At 55.8% G+C, this 24,973-nt stretch overlaps 3 protein-coding genes across 9 annotated transcripts; all 3 read left to right on the plus strand.

Annotated features, from left to right (window-relative positions):
• The first annotated feature begins 4,185 nt into the window (after positions 1-4,185).
• LOC111162523 (adaptor related protein complex 1 mu 2 subunit) lies at positions 4,186-12,559 on the plus strand. Of its 3 annotated transcripts, none has more exons than XM_022526998.1 (12): positions 4,186-4,262; positions 5,395-5,551; positions 5,748-5,815; positions 6,915-7,045; positions 7,148-7,330; positions 7,371-7,501; positions 8,000-8,142; positions 8,223-8,294; positions 10,736-10,894; positions 11,438-11,563; positions 11,900-11,975; positions 12,360-12,559. In XM_022526998.1, exons 1-12 carry the CDS (start codon positions 4,221-4,223, stop codon positions 12,380-12,382), a joined length of 1,311 nt encoding a protein of 436 aa, XP_022382706.1. In that variant the 5' UTR covers positions 4,186-4,220; the 3' UTR covers positions 12,383-12,559. The 3 variants fall into 3 exon arrangements, with proteins under 3 accessions (XP_022382706.1, XP_022382708.1, XP_022382707.1); XM_022527000.1 differs by having other exon boundaries at positions 7,148-7,295; positions 7,375-7,501; positions 7,994-8,142; XM_022526999.1 differs by having other exon boundaries at positions 7,148-7,295; positions 7,375-7,501.
• A 1,630-nt stretch (positions 12,560-14,189) lies between these two features.
• LOC111162481 (cyclin dependent kinase inhibitor 2D) lies at positions 14,190-16,668 on the plus strand. Of its 3 annotated transcripts, none has more exons than XM_022526931.1 (3): positions 14,190-14,244; positions 14,513-14,671; positions 15,711-16,668. In XM_022526931.1, exons 2-3 carry the CDS (start codon positions 14,531-14,533, stop codon positions 16,068-16,070), a joined length of 501 nt encoding a protein of 166 aa, XP_022382639.1. In that variant the 5' UTR covers positions 14,190-14,244; positions 14,513-14,530; the 3' UTR covers positions 16,071-16,668. The 3 variants fall into 3 exon arrangements, with proteins under 3 accessions (XP_022382639.1, XP_022382640.1, XP_022382638.1); XM_022526932.1 differs by having other exon boundaries at positions 14,516-14,671; XM_022526930.1 differs by lacking the exon at positions 14,190-14,244 and having other exon boundaries at positions 14,401-14,671.
• Positions 16,669-17,168: 500 nt separating this feature from the next.
• On the plus strand, positions 17,169-24,935 carry LOC111162476 (KRI1 homolog). 3 transcript variants are annotated; one of them, XM_022526924.1, is made up of 19 exons: positions 17,169-17,274; positions 17,384-17,457; positions 18,223-18,328; positions 18,659-18,770; positions 19,028-19,082; positions 19,161-19,210; positions 19,506-19,602; positions 19,680-19,757; positions 20,022-20,155; positions 20,457-20,583; positions 20,691-20,786; positions 20,876-21,046; positions 22,006-22,081; positions 22,176-22,261; positions 22,353-22,479; positions 22,562-22,692; positions 23,561-23,625; positions 23,723-23,821; positions 24,439-24,935. In XM_022526924.1, the coding sequence occupies exons 1-19, from the start codon at positions 17,181-17,183 to the stop codon at positions 24,776-24,778; spliced, it is 2,118 nt and encodes a 705-aa protein (XP_022382632.1). In that variant the 5' UTR covers positions 17,169-17,180; the 3' UTR covers positions 24,779-24,935. The 3 variants fall into 3 exon arrangements, with proteins under 3 accessions (XP_022382632.1, XP_022382630.1, XP_022382631.1); XM_022526922.1 differs by having other exon boundaries at positions 17,172-17,274; positions 19,164-19,210; XM_022526923.1 differs by having other exon boundaries at positions 17,172-17,274; positions 18,674-18,770.
• Positions 24,936-24,973: the final 38 nt, after the last annotated feature.

A 24,973-nucleotide genomic window follows, 5' to 3' on the forward strand; every position in this document is an offset into this window, starting at 1 on the left:
GAGGGACGTGACCTAGACACGGGCTGAGAGATCAGAGAAGGCTTCCTGAAGAGGAGACGTTATTTCGGCTTGAGAAAAAGCCTAAAAAAAGCAAAGAGGAGCAGGCAATTTTGTGCTGTGTGGTTAGGTGCCGGAGGAATGAGGGAAAGAGAGAGAGGAACTGAAATTTAAGAAGTCAGTGTGTCTGGGGCAGTGGGTTCAAACAGCAGCAGCTCGGGAGAGAGATCACTGTACTGGCCTCTGCCGCTCAAAGGCGACGGGAGCCGTGGGAGATCGTAGAGGGAGGGAGTGTCAAGTTTCAGACCACGCCCTTGAGTAAGGTGGAGAAGGGACTGAAGGGGGTGCAGAGAGGCCCAGTGGCAGAGTCCCAGAGGGGAGGCTGGGGCGGGCTCTAGGCCTCTAGGAGGAACTGGGGCAAGGCCACAGCCCCTGGGGACAGCGGAGGCGGGGCCCTGGGGCACACAGAGCTACTCTGTTCTCTGCCCCCACTAAAGCTTTCGGGTTCGTGCATTTTACAGCCAAACAGACCTTAAGTTTCAGATTCCAGGGCTTCTGGGCCCGGGCTTTTGGGTTCTATTTACTGCCTGAAAAACATCTCGGGGAGGGGCACCTGGGTGGCTCAGGAGGTTAAATAAAGCCTCTGCCTTCCGCTGGGGTCAGGATCCCAGGGTCCTGGGATCCAGGATCCCAGGGTCCTGGGATCGAGCTCTTAGCTCAGCGGGGCGCCTGCTTCCCTTCCTCTCTCTGCCTGCCTCTCTGCCTACTTGTGATCTCTGTCTATCAAATAAATACATAAAATCTTAAAAAAAAAAAAAAAATCTCAGGGACCCAGGAGGTTCAGTGATCGTGGGCTGGGGCAAGGGCCCGGTAGCCTTCACCATCCCCCTGAGTCACCTTCTGAGCAGGGGGCAGGTGGGAAGGAGAGTGGTGGCAATCCCCCTCTTTTGAGCAAAGACAACATAAAACCTTGGACTGTGCGGGGCTGGAAATCCCGTTCCACCACTGCTGACTGAGTGACTTTGTCACTGAGTGACTTTGTCCAAGTCGGTCCGTTGCTCTCCACCCCTTGGCAATGCTCTGTCAAACGGAGATAACAGGCCTTCCTCACTCAGGCATTGAGTATGTCTCCCACAGGGGAGACATTTCCGGCAGGGCTTGGGTATGGTGAGCACCCCATGGGTGTGAGCTATTGTTAGTAATAGGAATACTGGTACCTGGCAATGCTGTTGGGAGTCCGTGGGGATTAAGCGCTTGACCTTCTTCAGGACTTAAGTGCAAGTTCTGACCCAACTGCCTCACAGCTGTGTAGCCCTGGGCAAGTGGCTTGACCTCTCTGGGCCTCTGCTTCTTCCAGTGAAAGAAGACATAGAAGGTCTTCCCCCTCGGGTCCTGAATTATCAGGAAAAGCAAAGTGGGAAGATCAGAATCAAAGAGCAAAATCAAACAAACAAACAAACAAGTAAATAAAATAAATAAAAAGAAAATCGCAGAAGACAGATGTAGCAGGAGAGCCGTGCTCGTGATCAAGTGCGCACTTAGGCTGGGGAGCCATTGCTGTGATATCATCCGCGTTAGAGGCCCATTGGGAGACGAGTGGGTAGTTCTGATAGCAGCATCTGCTGTCCTCGCCTCCCTCCCTCGAGTCCCCTCTGGGGACACCCACCACACCCCCAGAGGCTAATAAAGTTGTGGGGCCGGGTTTGCAGGAGGAAGGAAGGATGAGTGTGTGCCTGTGTCTTTTTTCTTTTCTTTTCTTTTTAAAAAATTATTTATTTGAGGGGCGCCTGGGTGGCTCAGTGGGTTAAAGCCTCTGCCTTCGGCTCAGGTCATGATCCCAGGGTCCTGGAATTGAGCCCCGCATCAGGCTCTCTGCTCAGCAGGGAGCCTGCTTCCTCCTCTCTCTGCCTGCCTCTCTGCCTACTTGTATGTAATCTCTGCCTGTCAAATAAATAAATAAAATCTTTTTAAAAAGTTATTTATTTGAGGGAGAGAGAGAGAGCAGGAGCAGGGAGAGGGGAGGAGGGAAAGGGAGAAGAAGACTCCCTGCTGAGCCAGGAGCCTGATGTGGGACTGGAACTCAGGACCCCGGGATCATGACAGAGCCAGAGGCAGACACTTAACAGACTGAGCCACCCAGGCATCCCACTGCCATCTGTATTCTCAACTGCTTCACAGTAAATAATTATGGCAATGATAGCAAATAATACCGACAACATTACTGAGTGTTGGCTACATCCCAGGTCTGTTCCAAGAGTCGTGCTGGGGGTAATGACCCAAGCATCTGCATGATAACCTAAGGATGTAAGAGCAGTTGACCCTCTTTCAGAGATGTGCGGCAGGGCAGAGCAGGTGTCCGAGAGTTCACCCAGCTGGCTGGTGGCAGAGCCTGGACTCGAGCCCAAGCAGCTGGTTCCCAAGGCCTCGTGCTGTACTAGCACATATAAACAAGACAACAAAAACAATATCAGTACTCACTTTTGTGCAGGTTCTGCCCGAAGACTCTTTCCGCTGTCTTCTTCCTGCTCTGAGGGACATGGTGGGAAATTTCCAAATGTCAGTCCCTTCTCTGATCTCTCTGTTCTCATAGCGCCCCCTGCACCCTGCTACCAGCTCACTTGCTTTCTTCTTCCCCCCGCCTTTTTTTTTTTTTAAAGATTTTGTTTTTCTGACACACAGAGAGAAATCACAAGCAGGCAGAAAGGCAGGCAGAGAGAGAGAGGAGGAAACAGGCTGCCCGCTCAGCAGAGAGCCCAACGTGGGGCTCGATCCCAGGACCCTGAGATCATGACCCGAGCCGAAGGCAGAGGCTTTAACCCACTGAGCCACCCAGGCGCCCCCCCCCTTTATTTTCTTTTTAAAGATTATTTATTTATTTATTCGATGGAGAGAGAGAGAGCGCCCAAGTTGGCAGAGCAGCAGGCAGAGGGAGAAGGAGAAGCAGATGCCCCACTGAACAGGGACCTCCCCCCAACCAACATGGGGCTCGATCCCAGGACCCCGGGATCATGACCGAGCCGAAGGCAGACGCTTAATGGACTGAGCCACCCGGGTGCCCTTCCCTTGCCTTCTTGATCAGAGATGATCACGATTGAGACAATCAAGATGATCTCTAGTCATGATCAGAGGTCATCTTGTCTTTTGGTTTTTACGTTGTGTGCCTCTCACCCTCCCTTGCAGAGAGCAGTGGCGGGGCTTGGTCTGTTTGCCATCCATAGTGGTACAGGGCTGCTTGATAAATATTCACTCACTGCATGCATGAATCAGTAGCAACAGCAGCATTACCAGCCTCCATGTGTTCGGCGCAGTACACAGAAGGTGCTCAATAAATGCTTGTTGAGTGAATAACTTTATAATACAGTCCCAATAATAATGACCATTGATCTTTTCAACAGTCTATCAACATCTTAGTGTCACATAACAGGAGTTTATAAATACTTTACTGGAACGACTAAGAGTACATTAGGAATAATAATAAAAGCGGTTACATATGTTCTGCTCCAAGTTCTACCCATAGTTCCTCGGTGAAAGAATGTACTAGTCAGTAAATATCTGAGAGAAGAATAAATTAATTAGTAAATAGTTATTGTATGTATGAATAAATGAATGCATGAACGATTTGCACAAATGCATTTTTTTTTCTCCCCTCTTCACGGAGCTGGACAGATATCGAGTACCCAGTGTGGGGCACTGGGGACACAGACAAAAACAGGATAAAATCTCTCCTCCATTGGGCCAGGTGTGCATGTGGGGAGACTGAAGAGAAACAAGATGAATGCTTGAATGGGTGGACGGATGGAGATGGATGAATGGGTGAGGGGATGAATGGGTCGGGGGGGGGGGGGGAGTGAGCGGGTGGCTGGGTGGACGAATGGATGGGAGGGTGGATGGATGGGTGGGTGGGAAAAATGGGTGGGGGATGAGAGGGTGGGTGGGTGGCTGGCTGGGTGGACGAAGGGATGGTTGGTTGGTCTGGAGACTCCTCCCATCAGCTCTCCTGGGTGCAAACGGAAAGTGAGGCTGGAAAGCGGTCCCCTCCGAGGCCCCGCCCTGCAGCCGTCTCCGCGTCGGCCAACAGCGCCGCTCACCTGGAGGCCTCCCCTTTAAGACGCTCTCACCTGGGCGCTCACCTGCGCGGGGCCGCTTCCGCAGGAAGAAGGAAGCGGCGCCGCCGTCGCCTCCCGGCGCTCCCTCCCCGCCTCCCGGGTTCGCCGGTTGCCACCATGTCCGCCTCGGCTGTCTTCATCCTCGACGTCAAGGGCAAGGTGGGCCGGGCGCGGGGGATGCGGGTGGGGAAGGACAGGTGAGGCTGCGCTCCCCTGGATCCAGGGGCGGCCACTCCTCGCGGGCAGGGAGGCTCCAGAAAGCTCTGGGAGCGTGGGAACACCCCTCCCCCAATCCTTGGAAGTCCCGGGTGGAATCCCACCTCCACTGTTTCCCAGCCGCGTGCGGGCCGGGGGCTTTGCCTCCCTGGGCCTCAGTCTCCCTGTCCGTAAAAATGGGAATAAAGAGGTCTCCACCCAATAAGAATACAGCTGGATGAGTGTAAACTACTTAGCACAAGAACCCAGCTGCAAACAGGAGCTGTTCAGTTCATTGAAATTCTTTCTATCACCGTCTCAATCATCCACACAATTCATATTTGGGGGAAGACAGGGGCAGGAGACCCTCATTCCCCTTTGGGGCTGCCTTGTCCCTTTCCAAAGCCCCCTCTCATTTGCCTTGTCATTTCATATCCATAAAAACTGGTGGTGAAAGCTAAGGTGTTTGAGGACCAGCTCTGCCCCCTCGGGGTTCTCAACCTTGGACTAAAACAGCTCAGGAAGTAGGGACTGTTGGTATTGAGTGCTTACTGCCTGCCAAACAGCACCTATAAGGGTATTTTTCTCTTTCTTTCTAGAATCTTTCTCTTTTCTTTGCCTCCTTCCTTCCTTTCTCCCCACCCTTCCCTTCCCTTCTGTCGTCCCCACCTCACCAGTTTGGTGCCTGTGAAGCCTTGGGCAGGAGCTGGAATGCTGGACCCTTGTGTCTTGGTTCCATTCCTGGTTTCCCCACCTGTTAAGAGACCTGGTTCACACCTGGGGGTCTCCATTCTTCAGATGAAGACACATGAAGATGGTGATGCTGCCTGCCCCGCAGACTGCAGTGAGATGCAAATCAGTCAGCAAACGTCCAGTCTGTAGTAGGACACGGCTGGTCCGCACTGAGGACTCTGGACACGTTTGCTGTTGTTATCATGCTCCCATTTTACAGAGGAGGAAACTGAGGGACAGAGCGGCAGTCTTGCCCCTGCCTGGCAGCCAGGAAGTAGAGTCAGAACCAGGCACTCTCTCTGATGCCCCTGGATGAAGGGGCCCAGACCCCTGTGGTGACCAGGACTTCTCTGCTCACCCTTAGCCCCTGATCAGCCGCAACTACAAGGGCGATGTGGCCATGAGTGAGATCGAGCACTTCATGCCTCTGCTCATGCAGCAGGAAGAGGAGGGTGCCCTGGCCCCATTGCTGAGCCATGGCCGGGTCCACTTCCTATGGATCAAACACAGCAACCTCTACTGTATCCGGCCCTTAGCAGGATTCCTGGAGGCCTGGGATGGTGGTGGCTCAGGCCCAGAGAGGGTGGACAGAGGACAGAAGTTGCACAGCACATCAGTGGTTCGGGTTGGGGAGGGATGGACAGGTGAGGTTTTAGGATCCATGCTCCATTTGAGACATCCAAAATGGCACCTTTTCCTTAACTTTGCTGCCCACAGTGGTGGCCACCACACTGAAGAACGCCAACGCCTCCCTCGTGTACTCCTTCCTCTACAAGACGGTGGAGGTAGGTTCTGCCTTCCCATTGGCCAGCTGGTCTGTCCATCCACTCGATTTGCCCTTCTCTTTCAGGATCCATTTCTCCTAGGAAGCTTTCCCTGACCTCCGTCAAAGTCCCATCTCTGTGTTCTCATTAGCTGCTAGGGCATCATCTCTCTCCCTGTAGGGCAAGGACCAAGGAGGTTTCTAAGACAGTGCACTGCTCAGATCTGAGCCAGAAAAAACTGGGTTCCAATCCCAGGTGCCCCCCACCACCGCCCTCCCCGCTCCCTGGCCATGTGAACTTGAGCAAGTCATTTCTCTCACTGTCTCTAAACTGGGAGTTACAACAAGTCCTGCCTCAGGGTTGTTGGACACATTAGTCAAATTCATATTTATGGGTCCCTAAAACAGTGCCTAGTATACAGTAAGTGCTCAATAACAGTTTGGTATTGTTAGCATTAGTACTGCTTATAGAGTCATATAATAATTGGAGTGCTTGCTAGATGCCATTCTCAATGACTGAGAAGGTGTCCAGGAAATAACTTTTCAACAAACAAGGAATGTGTATTGATCTGTCCCCTGCTAAGCAGAGAGGGGATACAGCTGTGCATAAGAGAGGCACAGTCCCTGCCTGTCCCAAGGAGTCAAAGGGCATGAAGGAGGTCCCAATAACGGGACATTATGAGAACTGGAGACTGGGGTGCTAGTCTCACCTTGACACTCAAGGTGGAGGCGGGGAGGGATGGTCGTGGCTTCACTGAGGAGATGACATTTGAGCTCAGTCCCAAATGACAAGAAGCCCACTGTGAGAAGAATGTCCTGGGCAGAGGGGAGAGCATATGCAAAGACTCCCAGGTGAGAACAGAGAGAAGGCCAGTGGGGCTGGGGAAAAATGAGGGATGGAGGGTTTTTTGAATGTCAGATGACTGGTAGGTTCCTGCTGTGGTTATGCCAGCCACTTCCCAGAGGCTCTGAACTTGGGGGTCCCAAACCCCTAAAGCTCGTGGAGTCCCTGAATTCTTAATGTCCCAGTGCTGGTATACAGTAGGCACTTAATAGTTGCTGGCTGGATGAATGAGGCCCCAGCCACACCTCTGCTGGTGTCTGTTTCCCTGCACTCCCAGGTGTTCTCTGAGTACTTCAAGGAGCTGGAGGAGGAGAGCATCCGTGACAACTTTGTCATCGTCTATGAGCTGCTGGATGAACTCATGGACTTTGGCTTCCCACAGACCACGGACAGCAAGATTCTACAGGAGTGAGTGGGCAGCCATGGGGGGACCCACTCATGAAAAGAAGTCCAGGAGGGTCTGGGAAGCATTCCTGGGTCCAGCTAGTCATCGCCCCGACCTCCTGACAGGTACATCACGCAGCAGGGCAACAAGCTGGAGACCGGCAAATCTCGGGTGCCACCCACTGTCACCAACGCTGTGTCCTGGCGCTCCGAGGGTATCAAGTACAAGAAGAATGAGGTCTTCATTGATGTCATTGAGTCTGTCAACCTGCTGGTGAGCCCCCCTCCTTCCCTGGCCTGGAGGCAGCAGAGGAGCCCCTGTGCTTGTTGACCCCCTGTTTGTGCATCCTCAGGTCAACGCTAACGGCAGCGTCCTGCTGAGCGAGATCGTGGGCACCATCAAGCTCAAGGTGTTTCTGTCGGGAATGCCAGAGCTGCGGCTTGGCCTCAACGACCGAGTGCTCTTTGAGCTCACTGGCCGTAAGCTTCTGGAGGAGGGGAAATGGGAGGGAGGCGACCCTATCCCATCCAGGGACCCAGAGAAATGCAGCCAGTTCTGAAATAAGCACTCGAGTGCCCTCTGCTGGTCATGGCCAGTGCTGCGCTGCTGGCTCATTGGCGTAAACAGTGCTTCATTATTGGGTGTCTGGCTCAAGTACAAGGCTGAAAAAGACAAATCACTGTCCTTGTGGAGCTGACATTCCAGTGGGAGTAGGAGGTCGGAATAGTATCCTATTTAAAAACCTGACAGCAAGAGCCAGATTCCATGGGTTCAGATTCTAGCTCTGCCCCGCTGCTTCTGGCCAGCTGGGTTACCCCCAGCAAGTTACTCACCCTCTCTGGGCCTCAGTTTCCTTACCTGTAAAATGGCAGGTAATGGCAAGTGGTAGGGAAGGAAACAGGGGTAGAGATCTGGGGTAGGGTCTCTGGGCCAGGCCTCCAGGGTCACCTGCCGGCCCGCTTGGCTCCGAGTTTCAGGCAGCAAGAACAAGTCCGTGGAGCTGGAGGACGTGAAATTCCACCAGTGTGTGCGGCTCTCTCGCTTTGACAATGACCGCACCATCTCCTTCATCCCACCTGATGGCGACTTTGAGCTCATGTCCTACCGCCTCAGCACCCAGGTGAAGCAGGGGAAAGCCCCATTATGGGGGTGAGAAAAGGCCCTAGAACCTCCAAGAACTCCCTTTTCTGCTGTCTGTAGGTCAAGCCATTGATCTGGATTGAGTCCGTCATTGAGAAGTTCTCCCACAGCCGCGTGGAGATCATGGTCAAGGTAGGCCCAGGGGAACAATTCTTCAAAGTGCATGGTCTGCCCCCCCCCCCAACCCTGAAATCACCAGCCTAACCCCATCTCTCCCATCTCCTGGCTCCTCACTCCCCTCCAGCCACACTGGTCTCCTGGCTGGTTCTCAAACATGTCAGGCACAGTTCCCTGTAGGGGCTTTGCATTGGCTCTTCCTTCTGCCTGGGTTGCTGTCCCAGCAGCCTTGCCCACAGCATGGGCCCTCACCCTCTCCCACCCACTCTGGTCTCTGCTCTGCTGACCGTCACATCTACTTCTTCCTGGTGTGGATTTCTTTTCCCCAGGGTCAGACATGTAGTAGGTTCTCAATAATGTGTAAATGATGGACAGAGTATTTGCTATTCATATTATGATTTTATTTATTTATTTATTTACTAAGATTTTATTTATTTACTTGACAGACAGAGATCACAGATAGGCAGAGAGGCAGGCAGAGAGAGGAAGGGAAGCAGGCTCCCTGCTGAGCAGAGAGCTCACGCGGGGCTCGATCCCAGGACCCTGAGATCATGACCCTAGCTGAAGGCAGAGGCCTCAACCCACTGAGTCACCCAGGTGCCCCCATATTATGATTTTAATGGAGCCTCTACTTTGTGAGGGGTCTAAGGGACAAGAGGAAGAGATAAAAATAGGGTGTCCTCAAGGAGCTTGCAGGCCAGATAGGGAGACAGACAAACCACCAGCAAATCCTGGGCAAAATAGGTCTCTAATCGGCCCCACTTAATACTCCCTCCACTGCATCTGCCCTGGTCTCCCAGCTCTTGTCTTGGCCCCCCACTGTCTGTTCCCTTAGAGGGCACCTGTGAGCACTTCAGTCTGACTGTATCTCTCTTCTGCCTACAACTTTCATGGCTCCCACTTCACTGAGAGTAAAAGCCAAAGTCCTGGCATCCCACAAGGCCCTATGACAGTCTGCCCTGTCACCTCCCCAGCTTTACCTCCCTCCACTGTCTCCCTCCCTCCCTCCATTCCAGCTATATCGGCTTCCTCTTTATTCACGCCAATCAAGGTCATACCTCAGGGCCTTTGTACTGGCTGTTCCCTTTGGATCATACTCCTTCCCTGTCCCAGATATCCACATGGCTCCTTCCCTCATCTCCTTCAATTTTTTTGCTAAATGTCACCTCCTTAAAGGCCTTTCCTGATTTCCCTATTTAAAATTGCAACCCCCATGGGGCACCTGGGTGCTTCAGTCGGTTAAGTGTCTGCCTTTGGCTCAGGTCACGATCCCAGGGTCTTGGGATCAAGCCCTATGTCCGGCTCCATGCTCAGTGGGGAGCCTGCTTCCCTCCCCCGACAGCTCATACTGTTTCTCAGTCACTGTCTCTCAAATAAATGAAATCTTTAAAAAATAAAATAAAGTTGCCACCCCCTATCATTCCCCACCTCCCTCTTTGCTCTATTTTTCCCCTATGACTTAACACCAACTGACATGTTTCATTTACTTTCCTAGCGAATATATATATATATAAAATACTTACATGTTTTAAAGAAAGTCCTCAGCGTATTCCCTTTATAATTTTGGCACCCACATTTTTTTTAAAGATGTAGAAATTTTTATTTTTATTTTAAGACTGATTTTTAAGTGGTCTCCATATCCATTCTGGGGCTCAAACTCACAATCCGAAGATCAAGAGTTGCACGTTCCACCGACTAAGCCAGCCACACGCCCTACTGCCCACATTTTTAACCATAAATATTTTGTTCTGCCGGTTTCTGATCCTATCAGTGGACCGACTGGCTTTGTTTGCATAAGCTTGATTTGAATACGAGTCCCAGAAGCTGTAGTTTCGTGCCTCCCTTTCCACAGCTGTTGAGTATCCCACCATGGGGATCTTTTCTGTTCCTTCTCTTGCGTGGTGTAACTTATTCAATGACTTGTAAGTGAGACATGCGATTGTTGCCAACCCAAGCCCAAAGCAAGTCCCTGCTGTGTCAGGTACCAGCTAATTGACTTGGACAGAGTGCCTCATTCTCCTCATCTGTAAAATGGACCTTAGGGATGGATCCTACTTTAGGGAATTAGCGAGAGGACCAAGTGGTTGGCTTGGGGCCCAGCATGTGCTAGGGGCTCATTAAATGCCAGCTCTCAAGTGAAAACTCCTCTGTGATGGGCATCATTTGCATTTAGGACCAGTCAAAGGTATAGGACACTTTGCAAACATTAAGAACAGAGCCTCTGGAGTCTCCTGTGGGTGTGACTCCCCCAGCTTGCCACGTGTTGGCCGTGCATCTCCAAGCAAATACCTTAGCTTCCCCTGTCTCCATTTTCTCATCTGTAAAATGGGCAAGCTGATTGTTCCCATTTCAGGACTGCGGAGGCTCTCCCCGAGGTCGTGCGGGGAAAGGGCTTGCTGAATATTTGCAGGATGCAGGAGTGGATTCTTCACACCCCACACCCTCTCCTCTGACAGGCCAAGGGGCAGTTTAAGAAGCAGTCGGTGGCCAACGGCGTGGAGATATCTGTGCCCGTGCCCAGTGACGCCGACTCCCCGAAGTTCAAGACCAGTGTAGGCAGTGCCAAGTACGTGCCGGAAAAGAATGTCGTTATTTGGAGTATTAAGTCTTTCCCGGTGAGTACTGGGCTGGGTGTGGGATCTGAGGGACCTGCCCCTGCGGCTTGCAAGCATGCCAGAGAACAAACAGCGACCCATGTGTGTATGCACATGGTTACCCTTTAGGGATCATAAAGCTGGAAACCAGGCCAGCGTGGTGGTTAAACTCCCTGCCTCCCAGGTCTTGAGGAAACCAGCCCTGGGTTCAAGTTCTCCCTTGCCTTCTCAGCTAGACAGTCTTAGGAAACCCACTTCCCTTCATGGAGGCTCTGTTTGCCCGTCTATGAAACAGACAGGATCATGTTACCCTCATCCTTGGGCCACTGGAGGATTTGGTCTGTCCCTGCGAGTGGGAGGGAGTGGGAGGATCCATTAGGGCCTGGAAAGTGGGGAGGTGGTCATCAGAAGCCCTCTGACCAGGCTTTATAGTTAGAAGCTTCAGCTGTACCTTGGCCAGGAAGCTTCACTTTCTGGTCTGAAATGGACAAAGAGCAGAGCCTACTCTGGGGGCCGCTGGGAGGATGGCCTCTTGGTGTGTCTGATGCCCCCATGTGCCCTCAGGGGGGCAAGGAATACCTGATGCGTGCCCACTTTGGCCTCCCCAGCGTGGAGAAGGAGGAGGTAGAGGGTCGGCCCCCTATTGGGGTCAAGTTTGAGATCCCCTATTTCACCGTCTCCGGGATCCAGGTGAGTGTGAGCAGGTGTCTTCCCTCCTTGGCCTCAGTGGGTTCCCCATTCTCCTATGCCTTGGCTCAGGTCACATCTATTCCCTGGCCTGGCCCACCTCTTCCCCCCAAAACCACCCTGCATCTATTTCTTTACACTGTGCCATCTCTTTCCCAGTGTCCTGGATTGCCTCCCTGCTCCCCTCCCCCTGCTGCCCGTGCCACACCTTTGCCCCAGCCCATGTCACTATTCATAGACCATGGCACCACATTCTCCCCTAGCTGTGTTACATATAGTTCCCTCACCACAGCCAGTCTCGCTGCACAACCTGGGCCACCTTGTTTCATCCCCTTTCAGGTTCGGTACATGAAGATCATTGAGAAAAGCGGTTACCAGGCCCTGCCATGGGTTCGCTACATCACCCAAAGTGGCGGTAAGGCAGCCCGGCTCCCTGGGATGCTGGGTCAAGGAGATCCAAAGGGTGGTCTCGGGGCTTTGGCCACACTTGGGTCAGAGGGCACCACAATTCAACAGACCTGGCATCGTTTTGCCCATCTTTAAAATGGGGGCAGTTGCCAGTTCTAGGGTACTGATAGGGTTTGGACAAAGGACTGAACACACAGCATCCCCATCTGTACCTGGAGACAAGCTTGTTGCTATGGTTACCTTCCCTGGGTTGAACCCCCTTCTTAGCCTTGTTACATACCCATGGGGTTGATCGTGAGCACTGGGGTGGGGAATAAAGGCAGGAGGGGTGCTTTCCCTCTGTTCCCTTTCCCCAGTTTGGAGATGGTCCCTGCTTATTGTTTCCCTGCAGATTATCAACTTCGGACCAGCTAGGAGAGAGAAGAGGTGGGGACTTGGACATGGGGCCCTCCCTCTCCCCAGGCTGGGACTGTAGACTTGAGAGGGAGGAAGATGGGGGATGTGTACGAGGGAAGGCCCCAGACTTACAGTTTCTTGCTCCCAGCACCCAGCACCTGGCTTCCTCCCTGCCTTTCCCTCCACCCATAGGCTGGGAGGAACAGTCTCCCTACCTCCTTTTGCCTCTGGGCTCCTCCCTCCTCCAATTTTATATGAAGAAATAGAGGAGGGTCTTGAAACTCCCCTCATGAGTGCCTTCTTGCAGTGACCTGCCTTAGGGGTGTCGGGACCCCTCCTTCACAGCTGCTGAGCCCGGAGGCCATGCTGGCTCACCCAGAGATTTAGGATGGTATTAAAAAAAAAGAAAAAAGAATCTAGCTGCTGCGTATATTCTTGGCTGGGGACTGGGAATGCCAGGAACACCCGCTGAAGGGCTGGGATGGGAGTGGGCAACGCAGATCCGTTCCTCAGGCCGAGGCACGGAACATCTGGGGCAGTGTAGTTTTCCCCCAGCTCCTTGGGCCCGGGCTTCAGCCTTGTTCCGCCAGCATCAGTTTCCCTTGTAGCAGCCAGAGGGCGCCTCTTCTAAGCCAGATTGTGGCGTTCAGAACCCTCCCAGGGTTCCCTCGTGAAAAATAAAACGTAAATGCTCAGTGCGGCCCGCAAGCCTTATCTGCGCTCCCCGTCCTTCTGGTTAACCTGTCTTCACCCCCTCCCACTCTCCGCCTCTAGACCTCATGTTTCCTGTGCATGGCAGGTGTGCTCCCACCTCCGTCATTGCAACTGTAATGCCCTTCACCTGCCATGTACATCCCCCACCCCCAGATATTCATAGGGCTCCTTCCCTCACCTTCAGATCACAAACATCACCTCCTCGGGGAGGCCCTCCCTGACCTGTTTCAACGGCCTTCCTTTCCCAAGAGACTATCACTTATCTGTTTTATCACCTCCATAGCGTTTACCACCCTGCAAAGATCACATTACTGTCTCCTTCCGACCTAAATGGTGGGGGTCCTGCAGCGGGAACCACCTGGCCGGCTCGCTCTCCAGTTAGTGCGCCTAGTGCACAGAGGGTGCTCAGTAAAAGTCTGAATGCAGACGTCTGTAAGCGCCGCCTGCGACCTCGACTCTCGCCTCCTGGGCTCGTCCACGTGGCGGCTGCAGCTGGCAGCGTGAAATTTTGTCTCTACCATGGCATTTGCTGTGCCAGGTTTGGTCCAATCTGAGCCCTACCGTGATTCCTTCTCACCCACTCCATTTCCCTGTTTTATTTTCTTGACGGTGCCTAACGCTACCTAAAATTATGTAGTTGCCCGAACGTGCACTCCCCAGCGCGGGGCGGGTTCCAGCACACAGTGGGCGAGTGAGTGAAATAAAGCTCTCTGCACAGACTAAGGGCTAATAAGTGCTTATCGCGTGACTGAATGGTGAAACTCCAGACTGGACTGCCCGCGCTACCCTGCCCCTGACCTATCTCCCGCGGGTCAGTTAAATCAGCTCCCTTTCCCGCCCGCCTGGCGAGTTTGAAAACCGAAAACCCCGCCATTGCCGGCGGCCCACCGGTCGCCGCGGCCCGGCCAATCAGGAGCGGCACCGCCCATGCCGGAGCATAAAACTCCCCCGGCGGCGCGCGGCCATTGGCTGCGCTGGCTGCGTGGGCGGGGCGCCGGCGGGTCGCGCGCCGGGCAACGCGGCTGGGCTACAGTGTAGCGAGTTCGTAAGAAAACAAATCCGCAGCGTTCGGGGCGGGGCCTCCGGCGTGCCGGCACCGCCCCCTGACGGCCAGCTTGGCAGCGCCTTCGACACCGCCTCAGAACAGACGTCGCGGAGGAGGGAGGGTGAGTTGGGGGGAGACCCGGCCCCCAAGGGGCGGGCGCCCGGCCGGGCGGTGCGGGCGGCGGAGGGTTGGGCCGGGCTCTCAGCCCCCGGCGACCCGCTGGCGGAGGGGGGAGGAGCCCGCTGGGAGGGCGGGGGTCGCGCCGGAGAGCCGACGGGCGAGCAGAGCTGGGAGCCTCGCGCGGGCCAGGTGCGCCTCGGAGCGGATCTTCGGGCCGGCTTCCGTGGCTTTCCCCGCACTGACGGCGCCGGGGTGGGGCGGGGCTTTAGCAGGCTGCCAGTGTCGACATGCTGCTGGAGGAGGTCCGCGCCGGCGACCGGCTAACCGGGGCTGCGGCCCGGGGCGACGTGCAGGAGGTGCGCCGCCTTCTGCACTGCGAGCTCGTGCATCCCGACGCCCTGAACCGCTTCGGCAAGACGGCGCTGCAGGTGAGGCCCGGCCGGCTCGGAGCGAGGGCGGGGCTGGGACCCCAGACCCTTTCCCTTACGTTTCCTGGTCGCGGTGGTGGCGGACTGGGGGTCCCGTCCTTTTTTCCTGGGCCGATGTTGCTCCCTGATGTCCTTTTTTCGTGGGTGGGTGGTGGATGGATGGGGTTAGGTTGGGGGGAGGGGAGGACTTTCCATCTTTCCTGGAGGATTTCTTATTCTCTGGATGCGGGAGATTCAGTTTCCCTGGGGAAATTCTTATTCCGTGGTATGAGTTCAGCTTCTTTGGATCCTGGTTTCATAGGGGTGGCTCTAGTTTCTTGGACCTTCCAATTACGGGAAAGAAGGATTCGTGTTTCCAGGGGTTCCCCATTTAATGGAGGGTTCTCTGAGAGGAATCCAGTTACTTGGGGAGATCTCCATTCCTGGGTTTGTTGGTTCCCCAGATTTCTGGTATATTAAGGAAAGTCCTAATGGGGGCACAGTTACACATTGCTTGAGCGTCCTTATTCCCTGGGGGGGGGCATTTTACAGGGGAACCACATTTCTTAAGGGGCCCAAGCACCCTCTGGAGCATCCTCACTATATGGGAGGAGCTGTTAATTAGAGAAAGGGTTTCAGATTCCCTGGGCACTTCCTTTCCCTTCAGTCCTGTCAAGTTCTTAGAGGGCAGTTTTCATTCTATGAGGTTGATTTCCTGGGGTGGGGGCCATATTTCTTAACGATCTCCTCTATGGGATGGGGCATGTCTCTGCTTCTTTGGGGAGGGTTTTAAGTTCCTTGAAAGTTTCCACGGAGGCTACTCCCTAGACGATTATCCTGTCCTTAGGGGATGACCAGTTTCTTGGGGAGGGGTCCCTCTTCCCAGGAGATGTCTTTCTCTGGGGTATCCAACAGCTGTCTGAGAGCTTGTGTTCTCTGGGGTTTCCCAATTCTTTGGGAGATCTCTAGTGTTCCCTATGTTTGAATGACCCCTCTCTTCAGTGACCCCCTTTTCCTGGAACCTCTCCCTTGAGACCCCTTATCCTTGGCCCCCACACAGGTCATGATGTTCGGCAGCCCCACCATTGCTTTGGAGCTCCTCAAGCAAGGTGCCAGCCCCAATGTCCAGGATGCCACCGGCACTACTCCAGCCCATGACGCGGCACGCACTGGATTCCTGGACACCCTGAAGGTCTTGGTAGAGCATGGTGCTGATGTCAACGTGCCTGATGGCACTGGGGCGCTCCCCATCCACCTGGCAGTGCGAGAGGGCCACACGGCTGTGGTCAGCTTCCTGGCTGTGGAGTCTGATCTCCATCACAGGGATGCCAGGGGCCTCACACCCCTGGAGCTGGCGCAGGGGCTAGGGGCCCAGGATCTCATGGACATCCTGCAGGGGCATATGGTGGTGCTGCTGTGACCCAGGGCCACCCAGTCCTGCAACAGGACCCAGCCGGGTTCTGTATCAAGAGAGCAGGAAAGAAACACTTTCTCCCCTCACTTCTGCCCACTGTCGAAAGGGGAGGGGCACCCGTTTGTGGCTTGTTGGTGTTGATTTGCGGGGTGTGTGTGTTTGAGGGACATTTCTCATTTGTTTTTCTCACCCCTTTTGACGTGCTGGGCAGAGAAGGGCTCTTGCCGACAACAGCCATCTAAACGGTTCCGTTTTCTCTGTGCCTCAGATTGCTGGGGCTGCAGACGCCCAAGAGCAGAGCATTTAAAGCCCCAGCCCCAGAATGAGGTCATCGCTTCCAGGGCTCCTGGAACCTGGCGACCTTGGCTGGCTTGTACCCAGAGAGAGACCTCAAAGTGTACACACTGCTTTCAGGCATGGGGTGGGGGGGGTGAGTTTCGAATCGAAGGGTAGTATGAGTTCGTTCATATTTTGTTGGAAGCTTGTTTTCCAGTCTCTTGTACAGCGTTTAAAAAAAAAAGATTCTATTTATTAAGCTTTGTGGAAAAAAATTGTTGTGTGATAACTTAATGTTTTTACCCATTAAATTAAGACTTGTGCATGATCACAGAGCTGGTGGCTTCTGATTTTTGAAGCGATGGAGAGCCGCGCGTCCAGTATGTTTGTAGGGGGTCGGAAGAAGGGTCGCAGGTCGCGGATGCTTTGGGGGAGGGGTGAGAGTGGTAATTCCCAGGGTGCGAGAGGTGAGTGAGCTGGGTGGGGCAGCGGTTTACACTGTCGGAACGGAAGGGAGGCAGGAAACCGCGAGTGGAGAAAGGGCCCCCAGATGTCAGCGGGGGGCGGGGAGCCCCGGGGGGGGGGGGGGGGGGGGGAGTGGGCGGTGGCCGGAGTCTGACTCGAAGAGGCGTGACCCACGGGCGGGGATTGTGGTCGCACCGCGTAAGGGATCCCGGAAAGCTTGGGGACAGGATTAGGCGCGGCCCGCGAGGCTCCGCCTCCTCTCAGGCTAGTAGGGGCCGGGAGTAGCCCCGCCTTCCGGGGGGGGGGGGGGGGGGGGAAAAAAAAAAAAAAAAAAAACACTCGCTGCACGCATGCGCAGTGGGCCGCAGAGCCGCCATGCCGGAATCGCGAGGGTCGTCGCCTCTGCGGGTCAACGCGGCGTTTGCCGCGCGGTACGGCCGCTACCGGGAGCGCGAGGAGCTGCAGCGGCGTGAGTGCGGGGCGCATGCGCGCGGGGCGGCGGCGCGTGCCGGGTCGTCGGGAAGTGGGGGCTCATCTGGTCCACGCTGATCTGGGGGGTTCCCATCTGTGCCCCGCAGTTAAAGATCGCTACGGGGACCGGGACAGCGGCGGCGACTCCAGCTCCGAGTCTGACTCTAGCGACGAGCGCGTGGTGAGCTTTCTCACCCCGGTGCCGTACATTCGGGAAGCATCCAAGTCCCCCCCCCCCACCGCTTCCCTGATACACAGAGGGCGGCTAACCCCCAACCCCATTTCACCCTACGGGAGTTTCCATCCTCTTCTTCCTAATCCCATGAAGGACACACAGCACTCTCTCCATCCCCAGGGGGTGGCCGCATGCCCTCCTACCTCCCCTCTCCAGCCACCATCCACCTACCCATCCCGATGTGAGAGGTGCGACCTCTGTGTCCCCTCTTTCATTCCCAAGAGTTTAACCATTTGTCAGGGTCCGACTCAGCCCCTGAAGTGAGGCATCCTTCTGCCACATGGGATACTCAGCTTCTCACATCAGGCCTGGTCTTTTGGGGGCCTCACTGTGCCGCCCAGCCCCTGCTTGCTGTCCCACCTATGTCCTCTCTGCTCACCTGCCCCCACCTCAATCCTTTGTCCCCAGAAAGTATCCTCCCCTTACCCATTACTCTAGCTCAGATCCTGTACCTTCGTGTGGCCTGTCCCAGTCCGCCCTCATTGAGGGCCCCTCTTCCTCTGCCACCTGTTTCACATCTTCCCATTGCCCCCTTACTCTCCAGCCCCCAACCTGCCTCTGTCCAGCTGGATCACTTCTTACTCCTGGCTCCACCCTAATTTCCACACCCTCTCAACCCACCTGCCCTTGTTACTTAGTGCCCCCAGCCTCCACAAGGGCCCTCAACTGTCTCCCTTCTGAAGTCTATCTCCGATCCTTCTCATGCCTTAGGAATTTGACCCCCAGCAAGAGCGTGACTTTTACACAACTCTCTCCTTGTTGAAGAAGAAGGACCCCCGCATTTATCAGAAGGATGCCACCTTCTATCAGAAAACAGGTCTGGGGCTCCTCCTCCCTAGGGCCCAGAGGTTCCTCGTTGCCTTACCGGTTTGTGTGACTATTTAACGAACCATCAAACTATGTATGTTCTACATTTTATGCTGTAAGTGCTTAGCGGAGTGTTTTACACTATTATTCGTTAATAATGACTGTGTGCTCAGCCCTGGTCAAAGCACAAGTTACTGAGTGAGCACAGCCAGCTACTACCGAGTAGTTTTAAGTGTGACATTTGAAATCATGGTCGGACCCAAGCTCCACCCTGTGGGAATTCTCCGCCTGGGGAAGGAAGGGGGTTGTGGGTGATGGCAGGTGTCTTCTGGCAACCCAGCGGTATCGTCCTCAGAGAGCGAGGATGCTGAGGAAGCTGAAAAGAAGCAAAAGAAGATGCGTCCTATGTACCTGAAGGACTACGAAAGGAAGGTTATCTTGGAGAAAGAAGGGTGAGGAGAGATCCTGACTTCCCGTCCTGTCCCTCCCCCGAGCCTTCCCAGGGCAGGCTGACGCGTGGGGGTCTTAGAAGAGGTGGGAAGAAGCTGGTGGTGACTAACCAGGATTGAGGGGCTCCCAGAGAATGGGAGGGTCCGTGATCCACCTGCACTGCCCTGCCCCCCATGGCTGCTCGTAAGAGCTCCCCACCCCAGGGGGACCGACGGGCCGTGGGGAGTCTGCTCTGAAGCCCCTATTTGTCCTTGCCCAGCAAATATGTCGACGAGGAAAATTCAGACGCAGAGAGCTCTGACCAGAGATTCCCGGTAGGTGGGGTGGAGGGCCCGACAGGGGGCTGAGGGGCCTGGGGCTGGGCCTGAGGCCCACTGTTGCTCTTTCTGCAGCAGATCTCGTCGCAGAGTTACGTAGAGGAACAGAAACAGCTCAAGGAAAGGTGAGCCTGGGCCTGCTCAATGGCCAGATGGATCGGACTTGAGGCTCTGGGATTGGACAGGCCCAGCCTGGGTTCAAATCCAGCCCTGTTACTTCATGGCTGTGTGCCCTTGGGCACGTCACTTAGTCTTTCTGTGCCTCAGTTTCCCCGTCTCTTAAATGGGGTTGACGATACCCTCTGTGTCACAGTGCTGCTCTGAGCTTGTTGAGGGGAGCCCAGGACTTAGTAAACAGGGTTCATCTCGGGACTGTGGGCAGGGCTGTGTCTCCTGAGGCGTTTTCTCTCACATGGGCAGCTTCCGGGCATTCGTGGAGGACAGCGATGATGAGGACAGTGCCGGGGAAGGTGGCTCCGGGTTGCTACAGAAACGTGCTCAAACCAAAGAGGAGAAGGTGGGAGCTAGGCCTGGCTGGCTGGGGTTTGGCGGCGGGCAGGGGTCCCCAGGCCCTCAGAGCTGGCATCCCCTCAGGCCCAGGAGGATGCAGACTATGTGGAGTGGCTGAAGGGGCAGAAGGAGATTGACAACCCTGACACCCTGAAGGAACTGGTGAGTTCTCCTGTCTGGTCGGTCCCCAGGCTTTTTCTGGAAACCAGTCCTTGAGGCAGTCGCCAAGAGTCCATCATGTCCAGACTGAGGTGTGCCCCACTCTGGGTGCCAGTTTCTACTTCTGTAAGATGGCGATTGTCCCCCCTTCTTTACAGACAGGCTGTGAAGTTTTAGTTACTTAAGTGCATGTGGAGCCGAGCCCACCCTCCTTCCCTGCCCACAAGTCCTTGACCTGGGTCCTGTCCCCTCCCCCCTCTCCCCCAGACCCACCTCAAGGAATACTGGAGCAACCCAGAGCTGGATGAAGGAGAGCGGTTCCTGCGGGATTATATCCTCAACAAACGCTACGAGGAGGAGGAAGACGAGGAAGAGGAAGAGGAGGCAGAAGAGGAGGAAGGGTGAGCAGCCATGTCCCTCAGGAGCCTGGAGCTCTGCTAGCCCGAAGGTAAAGGGCACCAGGTGTTTACTTCTTCACACAGATGGTGGCAGAGTTACTGTCCTGTGAGGAAGAGCTGCGGCATGTGGGCTCTGGGGCTACGTGGCCCTGTCCCTGGACTCTGCGCCTCAGTTTCCCTATCTGTAAAATGGGGGTGCCCCAAAAGTAGGGCTCTTGTGCAGATTCCATGCGTTAATATGGGAGTACACAGGGGTATGGGGGCTCGGCTGTCCCCCCAGCCCCGCCTCATTTTTGTCCCTCAGGGGCTTCAGCCTCCCCGTCCAGTTAGCCGTGGACGATTCCTCAGACGAGGGGGAGCTGTTTCTGAAGAAGCAGGAGGACTTCGAGCACAAGTACAACTTCCGCTTTGAGGAGCCGGACTCGGCCTTGGTGTGGGACTAGGGCTGGGGCTGGGGAGGACCCGGGCTTTGGGGGCCCAGGCCGGGAGAGCCCAGAATCATCCCTGTGGCCCTTCTGGGCTCCCCTGTTGCCCGTAGGTCAAGACCTACCCTCGAAGCATTGCGTCCTCCGTGCGCCGCAAGGATGAGCGCAGGAAGGAGAAGAGAGAGGAGACGCGGGAGCGGAAGAGGAGGGTGAGTGTGGGGGTGCCAGGCAGGGGAGGGTGGCCCACTGTGCAGGGGGAGCCCTTGCTCCCACTCTCCCCCTGGCCTGCCACCTGCAGGAGAAAACGAAGAAGCAGGAAGAACTCAAGCAGCTGAAGAACCTGAAAAGGAAAGAGATTCTAGCCAAGCTAGAGAGGCTGCGGCAGGTCACAGGCAACGAAACCCTGGGGTTTGAGGAGCGGGACCTTGAGGACGACTTTGACCCCACCCGCCATGACCAGCTCATGCAGGTGCGACCCCTGGACCCCACCCAGCCGTGCGTGCAGTGCTGCCTGAGACCAGGCGGTGCAGTCCGTGGGTGTTTCCAGGCTGTGTGGCCTCAGAGAAGTGGCTTGATGTCTCTGTGTGTGTGTCCTTGTCTGTAAAGTGGGTTCAGCCATACTGTCTACCTCAGGATAGCTTGGGAGAAACATGCGTAAAAATTGATAATGCTCAAGGGACAGGGAGTAGTTGTGTTTCCTTGAAACTTGTAGGGTTTGAAGGGACATAGCATCAGGCCATGGAAACAGGCGATAGGGCTGTATGGGGAGAGCAGTGGGGACACTGGGAGCCCCAAAGAGACGCCTGACCAAGCCTGGAGGTGAGGGGAGGAGACCAAGGCTGCATAGGCTTTAGTTTCTCAGTGAAATGGAGGTCATTTTTGTCTCTTGGGGTGCTTGTGAGAATGCAGTGAGTTGCAGCCCAGCATTGGGCATACAGTAGGTGCTTAATAAATGACACAGTCAGCCTCGTGGTCACCGAGCACCAGGTCACAGAGCGGCCCCTGCCCTCCCAGAGCTCTGGGTCTGATGGCAGGCCCTTAACTGTACAGTTACAACCCCCAGCGATCAGAGTGGTGACGGGGACTTTCAGGGGGAGGTGAGGTCTGAGAGGAGTCCCCAGTCGACTGTCGGGCGTGGTGATGAGCGGGTCAAGGCGGGCAGCTGAGGCCTGAGCCGCAGCTTGGCAGCCAAGGAGGGAGGGGTGCACCAGGCAGGGGGTATTTTGGGGGCAAAGGCCTGTGGGAGGGGAAGAACCATGGCTCTGTGGAGCAGCAGGGGAGGGTACTGGGGCACAGAGGGGCCTGGACAACCGGGCTCCTCTCACGTCAGCAGCGAGGTCTGGGGGATGCTGGGAGCCATGTAAGGTGTGAGAGTGAGGCGGTCTGGGGGAGTGGGCCTTACTGAGCCTCCTGGCCCTGATCCTGCAGAGATGTTTTGGGGACGAGTACTATGGCACTGTGGAGCAGGAGAAGCCGCAGTTTGAGGAGGAGGAAGGGCTTGAAGGTGAGGTCACCGGGGGCACCAGCCTGGGGGAGCTGCTGTGTCTGAAGTCCAGAGTTCCGCCCTGACCCCCTACCTCTGTGTCCTCTGGGACCAGATGACTGGAACTGGGACACATGGGCTGGGACTGAGCAGGCTGGAGGTTGGGACCAGGAGCTGCACTGCGAGGACCCTGACTTCAATGTAGGTGCCATGGGCGGAGCGGGGGACCCCGAGGGATGAGCCCCCCCCCCCCCCCCGAGTGAGGGCTGGCTTGACCTTTGCATCTCGGCAGATGGACGCTGACTACGACCCCAGCCAGCCGCGGAAGAAGCTGCGCGAGGCCCCCCAGACGGGCAAGAAGAAGCGGAAGTCCCCCTTTGCTGCAGCCGTGGGGCAGGAGAAGCCAGTGTTTGAGCCTGGTGAGACCCGGGTGGGGGCGGGGGCGGGCAGGGGCTCGGCGGGCCCGGCACACCCCAGCAGCCTGGCTCCCTCCCTGCGCAGGCAACAAGACGTTCGAGGAGTACCTGGACGAGTATTACCGGCTGGACTACGAGGACATCATTGACGACCTGCCCTGTCGCTTTAAGTACCGCACCGTGGTTCCCTGCGACTTTGGGCTGAGCACTGAGGAGGTGGGACCCCACAGTGGTGCTCCTGGGGGGGTGGGGGTGCGCCTTGCGGGCAAGGGGGCGTGTGCAGCCAGCAGATACTGCGACCCCCGTTCCTTCTGTGGAACCCAATGGCCGGCCTCTGAGGCCCACAGGACACGCTATAAATACTATTTTTAAATCTGTTACCAAATATCAGCGGTTGGGTGGCCGTTAGGACTGGGTGGGCTCTGGAAACAGATGCCCGGGTTCAAATCTGGCTGTGGCCACTCACCAATTATGACCTAGAATGCTGTGCCTCCGTTTCCCTGACTGTAAAATGGGCTAATAGCCCCCCCAACCCTGGCTATGGAGCCAAGGTGTGTGTGTGTGGCTCTTGCAGCGCCGATGGCCCCTTAGCCGTGGGGGCTGCGGGGGCCTCACCTGTCACGGCCAGCCAAGCCCACGTTTATGCAGCTCGGGCCTGCTGCGCTTGCTCAGTCTTCCCGGCATCATCGGTAGTTTCTGTGGGTGAGGCCTCACCTGTCATTGGCACACACGGCCATCGGTGCGGAGCGCCTGCCTGTCCTGAGGTTACTGGGACCGTGGTGCCCCAGTGAGGTGCAGGCACCCCGGACCCAAACTGGAATCTGAAATCAGCCACTTCGCGATCACGTGACTTGGGCAATGATCTCCTGGTCGAGCCTCAGTTTCCCCATTTGATCCCCACTGCCAAAACCTTCCAGTGGCCCCCACAGCAATCAGTCCTCTCCTGCTATGGTCCCTGCTGAGTGGGAGTAGCATGACCCGCCTTTGACTAGTGAGGCGGCCAAAGCTGAGAGCGAGTGAGCTGGGCCCCCCCACCCCCGACCCGGGGCTCACACGTGGGCCCCCACCCTCCCTTCCTGTGCAGATCCTCGCTGCCGATGACAAGGAGCTGAACCGGTGGTGCTCCCTGAAGAAAACCTGCATGTACAGGTGACAGGGCCGGGCCAGGTCGGCCAGGGGGAGGGCCTAGCAGGTGGGGGCACCTCCCAGAGCTCCCCACGACAGGCGTGTCTGCTGGACGCCGCAGGTCAGAGCAGGAGGAGCTGCAGGACAAGCGGGCGTACAGCCAGAAGGCCCAGAACTTATGGAAAAAGAGGCAGATCTTCAAGTCACTTTGCCCAGAGGAGTGAGTATCCCCTGCCTGCCAGGCCTGGGCTTGCCGCGCGCTCTGTCAGCCATCTGTTGTGTGGCCCCGGGAATGGGGCTTCCTTTCTCCATCCCTGGGTTCAGATTCTGGCCAGCCACAGCTGTGTGGCCTTGGGCAAGACCTTTGCCCTTTCTGGGCCTGTTTCCTTATTTTAAAAATGCAGGTAGGGAGTAAAGATGGCTCGTTTCTTGTTGGGTTTTTGAGGATTAAGTGAATTCATTCATGTAAAGTGCGTAGAACATAGGAAATACCGTAAGGGTATTAGTAGTTATTATTATTGTGCCCATTATTTCCTGATCTATAAAGCAGGGCTGATAGAACCTCCCAGAGCTGATTTAAAGGTGCTTTCCATGAACAGCTTAGTATAGGTCCAGGCTCAAAATGCCACAGTGATCAGCAGTACCATCGAGTCTTGGAGTTCAAGAGAAAAGGCCCAGTTTTGGTGTCAGACTTGGGTTTGAACCCCAGACAGGCCCCTGATTTGGCGCCTTGCCTCTGTGAGCCTCTCCTTTCCTCATCTGTAAAATGGGGGAGGTGTACTCAGGAATTGGCCTAATCGTGACCAACTTGGGCTGAGCCCCCACTTTTCTCCTCAGGATGGAGACACTTTCGGAAGCCACAGGAAAGCCACAGAGAGACAAAGATGGCCCGCAGGGACAGCTGCTGGCACCTGATGGGGCTAGCAGGAAGCAGGCCCAGCCCGGGAGCCCCCCAGCACAGGAAGAAGCAGGCCCCGTGTCACACACACAGAAGCCAGTGCCCCAGAGGCGGAGGAGGGGCAAGAAGGCACGTCTCCTGGGCCCCACCGTGACACTCGGTGGGCGGGAGTTCAGCCGCCAGAGACTGCAGGCCTTTGGGCTCAACGCCAAACGGCTGCACTTCCGCCAGCTGGGCCGGCAACGGAGGAAGCCCCAGGGTCCCAAGAGCGGCCCTTGAGCTCTAGGAAGCAGCCAGAGGCTCTGGGGTCCCTCCCTTCCAGTCAGCTCCTGGATGCGTCTCCCTCACGGACTGTGTGGACCATGTGTCCGCCCGTGGGCAGAGAAGTCTTGCTGTCTCACAGATCTGGAAGCCGGGGCCTAACTAACAAGCTTCCCCCGCCGTCTCCCCTTGACACACACCTTGGACCCTGTC

The sequence above is a fragment of the Enhydra lutris genome, unplaced genomic scaffold, assembly GCF_002288905.1.
Source record: "Enhydra lutris kenyoni isolate GAN:26980312 unplaced genomic scaffold, ASM228890v2 scaffoldscaffold92, whole genome shotgun sequence".
NCBI classification, from domain to species: domain Eukaryota; kingdom Metazoa; phylum Chordata; class Mammalia; order Carnivora; family Mustelidae; genus Enhydra; species Enhydra lutris.

Bases quoted from the DNA above. Each gene is read 5' to 3' on its own strand.
- LOC111162476 (XM_022526924.1), top strand. From the start codon at position 17,181: ATGCCGGAATCGCGAGGGTCGTCGCCTCTGCGGGTCAACGCGGCGTTT. The intron at 17,458-18,222 runs GTGAGCTTTCTC...CTCATGCCTTAG, and splicing joins ACTCTAGCGACGAGCGCGTG to GAATTTGACCCCCAGCAAGA. The intron at 21,047-22,005 runs GTGCGACCCCTG...CTGATCCTGCAG, and splicing joins GCCATGACCAGCTCATGCAG to AGATGTTTTGGGGACGAGTA.
- LOC111162481 (XM_022526931.1), top strand. From the start codon at position 14,531: ATGCTGCTGGAGGAGGTCCGCGCCGGCGACCGGCTAACCGGGGCTGCG. The intron at 14,672-15,710 runs GTGAGGCCCGGC...GCCCCCACACAG, and splicing joins TCGGCAAGACGGCGCTGCAG to GTCATGATGTTCGGCAGCCC.
- LOC111162523 (XM_022526998.1), top strand. From the start codon at position 4,221: ATGTCCGCCTCGGCTGTCTTCATCCTCGACGTCAAGGGCAAG. The intron at 7,502-7,999 runs GTAAGCTTCTGG...TCCGAGTTTCAG, and splicing joins GCTCTTTGAGCTCACTGGCC to GCAGCAAGAACAAGTCCGTG. The intron at 8,143-8,222 runs GTGAAGCAGGGG...TGCTGTCTGTAG, and splicing joins CCTACCGCCTCAGCACCCAG to GTCAAGCCATTGATCTGGAT.